We start from the raw sequence: 3,978 nt of genomic DNA, 5'->3' as shown, positions 1-3,978 counted from the left end.
TAAGCAGTATCTCACCTCACCCTGCCGACACCCGGAGATTCTCCCCGAGAGCTCAATCACACCTTTTGCAAACACTCCCCTCTTTGCACACTCACTTCAGGGATCTGACCATCAGTCCTCATTACACACAGTCACACACTCTCACACTGTCGCTCTCAACCGTCCCCCGCCGGTTATTCACAGCACCTGTTCTCCAGCGGGTTCATGCATGAATCGCAGGCCATGCACTCTGCATGGGAGGAGCCTGGGTACCTTTCCCTACTATCCATGGCCGTTGTTTGAGTTCGCTTTGTGAAGCCTCTTCTCGTTCTTTGGGAATTTAGCCGGCAATGGTTGGCGATTCTGAAGGATATCCTCAGAGCCACTGAAAAGAATGGCAGGGCGCCTCTCTTCTGACGTCCTTCGGGACCACTGAACTTGAGGCTTATCTTGGACAAAGCCCCCAAATTGTGAAAAACGACGTCTCACTACTTCAATTTTGAAAGAGTTTTTCACTCAATTTCAGAGTACAAATAATGGTAAGAGGCTTAGAATGGCTGTCTGCCATTACACAAAGCGAAGTGCAGCGCTGGGTGCTTAGTCACCTGTCTTGGTTTGAAAAGACAGGTGTCTGCTGAGGGAGGTTGAACCCTTCCTTAGGACAGAGAATGTGATTTCCCCTCCCTCCGAATTATTTTAATTTGGAAATCAAGGACTTTCAGGCAAAGGTATGGGAAAAGGAGTAACAGTTCTTTACTAGTATCTATAAACAATCAATAACAATAATAACAACCACAAATAGAACCAGAAACCAATTGCAGATGACTTTCCCTTGTGGTGTAATCACGGTCGCAAGCAGCAGGGGCGCTGTTGAGCTCCCGGCCAGGCAGGGCCTGTGTGATGACTACCGAGCGGCTGCAGATGGCGCTGTGGTGCAGGGTCAGGTTAGCCTCACACAGCTGGTAATGGCGGAGAGCTGAGGGAACAGGCAGCTCAGAGCAGCAAAAGCGGGGCAGCAGGGGCAGGAGCTGGCTCTCCCGGGCTAGCCAGTGAGGTAGCAAGGATTTCTGCAGTCACAGCAGACGCCACGGTCTCGTGCGGCAAAGTGGGGCAGGCAGCAGAGGCAGCCAGACTCTCCCGGTGGCTACTGCGAGAAAACGCAGCCAGGGAAACGTGCACTTCCCAGTGGGAAAGAGGTTGAATCAAAGCTCACCCAGCCAGGAGAAGAAAACAGGGCACAGTCGGCCTTCCTGTGGTCGCAGCCAGAAGCAAAGAGCAGTCCCTTTCCTCCTGGTGTCCAACAGAACAAGTGCCAGTTTCAACTGGTCAGTTCCTGCCTTACCCTGCCCTGCCCAAGCACACCCTTTTGTCTCTTACAAAAGAGTTGATGGCTCTAGTCACCCGGCTATTTGTTGCTTAGTAACAGGGATGGAGAAAAATTCCAAGGCTTCCCAGCCTCCGACACCACCAATGTGGGGTAGCCAAAGGCACACCTTCGGGCTAGGGGATACAGTTTTTATAACCCCCTAACCCTACCTCCTTCAGGTGCTCTGATTGGCTCGTTGTCTTCTGCTGGATTGGCTGCTTGCCCCACCCTCTTCTGTCTCACACAAACACTTAAAAATTAGACATAACATATTAGCAAATAACCATGATGAAAACCTCATAACCCTTTACGAAAGCCAACTCTGTGATTTCATTTATAACACAAATAATTTTTTTATTACATCTTTTTTACTTTTTTTAAAGCATAGATACATTTTCATATAAAAGCCATTAAAGGGTACCATGCGAAGTACTGTCTGCCTCTTGTACAAGATCAAGCATAATTCCAGCTCTTCACAATACTTTTGAGCTTGCCTAGGCTACCAAGAACTAGAGAAGAAGGAGGAGGGGTAAGTGTGAACTCGTGCAGGCACTATAAGCAGAAACATCAATACCCCTGTGTGGCAGCACAGATCCTTTCCGATGGGAATTTCTCTCTTCTTCTATGTTTTATAAATAAAGATAAAATTTTCATGTTATTGAAATGGCCTTTTGGATACAGGCAGTCAAACACCTGTAAATCAATCCCTGGGGGGCGGATGGTTGTTGGTCCAATCTGAACGGCCCTCTGATGTCTATATAAACTGTTAATTAAATAATATGACTTTTATTATTTAGTTTATTATTATTTTATTAGTCTTTTCTTGCACTCAAAAGGTCTTGCCTCTTCACTCCACTAGCGATCCAACAGCGACATCTGGTGACCACCAACGCATATTGCAGGCAACAAAAAGGTACACTGTCCCGTCCCGTCCCCTCCCCCTGCCTGCCACGTGGTGTGGCCTGGTTTTGGAATGGAGATGGACCCTCCCATGCCGAAAGACGAACTTTTGTGAGCTTGCTTGGAGGACCCCTGGTGTGATCCAGCGGTAGCACAAAAGCAGCAGCTGGCCAGGGCTTTAAATGATGTGGGTGTCCAAGAATGGAGTCCCAGAGGTCTGGGACATGGACGTCTACTGTTCTTTGTGGCTCAAGGTGGGGAAGGCTTTGTGGAAAGAGATGATATTCGGAGATGAGAAAACCATCAGTTTGCACTGAACATGGCGAGCGGTCTGGGACGCGTTAAGGGGACAGGAATATTACACTGCAGAGCTAGATGCGGCACTATGTCTAGAGTCCTTCCTTTTGGTTGGTGAGCATTGCATGAAGGACACCCTGACCCAGACTGACCCCGAGGTCCCACAGTCAGCAGCAGATGGATCCAAAAAGAGCAAGTATAATTCCCCAAATGATTTTACCATACATAGTTATACTCACCCAAACGACCAGCTGGTGGAGATGCTGAAGAAAGAGGGAGAAAGAGGGCTGGCCCTGAGATGCCAGTGGCAGTGAGAGTTCCCCCACCTCTGCCTCCGCGAAGTGGCACTGCCCTTTCCCCCCCTCTGCCTCTGCAGAATGGCATTGCCCCTTCCCCCCCATGCAGACTGCTGCCGGAAGTCCCGGCAGAGGCACGGGCTGCCCCAGGAGCAGGGACTGAGAGTGCAGAAATGGCTGGCCTGGCCACAGCACGGGCAGGACTGCAACAGACCCTGGTTCCGTCCAGAACAGCCACAGGCTCGGGGGGTCCCGGCTGCCGCTCTGGCTGCGCCGGCCCTGCAGGCCCTGCGAGAAGTGGAAGAGAAGCCTCCGGCGGGTGGTGCTTCATGTCTGGGAGATTTAATTGACATGTCCACTGAAGCACTGCCGGGGAAGGCTTCCCGTGTCTCAGATATGGGGGACTTTGAGTCTCTGCCAGACGAGCCCCCTTCATCTAGGCTTCTAAGGGATTTACTGGTCAAAGTGGCCGGAATCCGCCGAGATATGGTGGAGCTCTGCTTGCGGCACATCCAGCGCGCAGGCTGGACTGGGGTGGAAGTCCCTGCCCCAAGACCCTGGAAGGTATCTGGCTCACTGCCGTGGCAGCAGCCGACATGGCGGTGGCAGCGGCGCAGGGAAATTCGGGACACAGACAGGTACCAGTCCCTCTGATGGGCTCAGTGGCAGATGCAGCCTTGGCACAGTGCGCTGATCCAATCTTAACCGACGCTCTGCCAGCAAACTTGGCGAGCACGCCTGATGACGCGCTTGTATAGCCGCCCTCCTCTTGCCCCTCCCCCAACCCCACCTCTGTGCAGTTTTTTGGCGTGGACACTGCGTCCAGCCAGTCACCGTCCTTTGTGATAGGGCTTGCAGATAGCAAGCCCTACACTGATGATTCAGACAGCGACGAGGAGGGGTTCCTTCCTCCTGGGCAAAAGCTTGCTCTGGCGGGGAAAAGAAAAAAGCATTGGGTTCTGAGTAACCCCTGGAGACACCAAAATGGCGCGGGGATATTACGCCCATGTGACTCCCTGCATTTCTGGGAATCAGTAAAGCAGGGTGCGCTGGATGCGGGACACTGGGAACTTATAGAGAGATTAGGGATGCCAAGACGACGGGAGGGTCGTGGAGCTGCTATGGCAGGTCAGGGTGATG

At 51.9% G+C, this 3,978-nt stretch overlaps 1 protein-coding gene across 1 annotated transcript; it reads right to left on the bottom strand.

The window, feature by feature from the left end:
• Positions 1–708: 708 nt before the first annotated feature.
• Positions 709–3,355, bottom strand: LOC146428892 (uncharacterized). The gene is made up of 2 exons (XM_085079170.1): positions 2,782–3,355; positions 709–2,509 (listed from the first exon to the last, which is right to left on the bottom strand). The coding sequence occupies exons 1-2, from the start codon at positions 3,348–3,350 to the stop codon at positions 2,158–2,160; spliced, it is 921 nt and encodes a 306-aa protein (XP_084935296.1). The 5' UTR covers positions 3,351–3,355; the 3' UTR covers positions 709–2,157.
• Between the last annotated feature and the right edge of the window lie 623 nt (positions 3,356–3,978).

The sequence above is a fragment of the Lichenostomus cassidix genome, chromosome 20 (genome assembly GCF_008360975.1).
Source record: "Lichenostomus cassidix isolate B80296 chromosome 20, HeHo_3.0, whole genome shotgun sequence".
NCBI lineage: Eukaryota > Metazoa > Chordata > Aves > Passeriformes > Meliphagidae > Lichenostomus > Lichenostomus cassidix.
The sequence above is the reverse complement of the archived record's forward strand: the minus strand, read 5'-3'. Positions and strand labels throughout refer to the sequence as shown.

What these genes read in the sequence shown, in the direction of transcription:
- LOC146428892 (XM_085079170.1), bottom strand. Translation starts at nt 3,350, where the DNA reads ATGTGCCGCAAGCAGAGCTCCACCATATCTCGGCGGATTCCGGCCACT. An exon ending in TCCACCAGCTGGTCGTTTGG is followed by an intron (nt 2,510 to 2,781) that starts GTGAGTATAACT and finishes CTTTCCACAAAG; the next exon opens with CCTTCCCCACCTTGAGCCAC.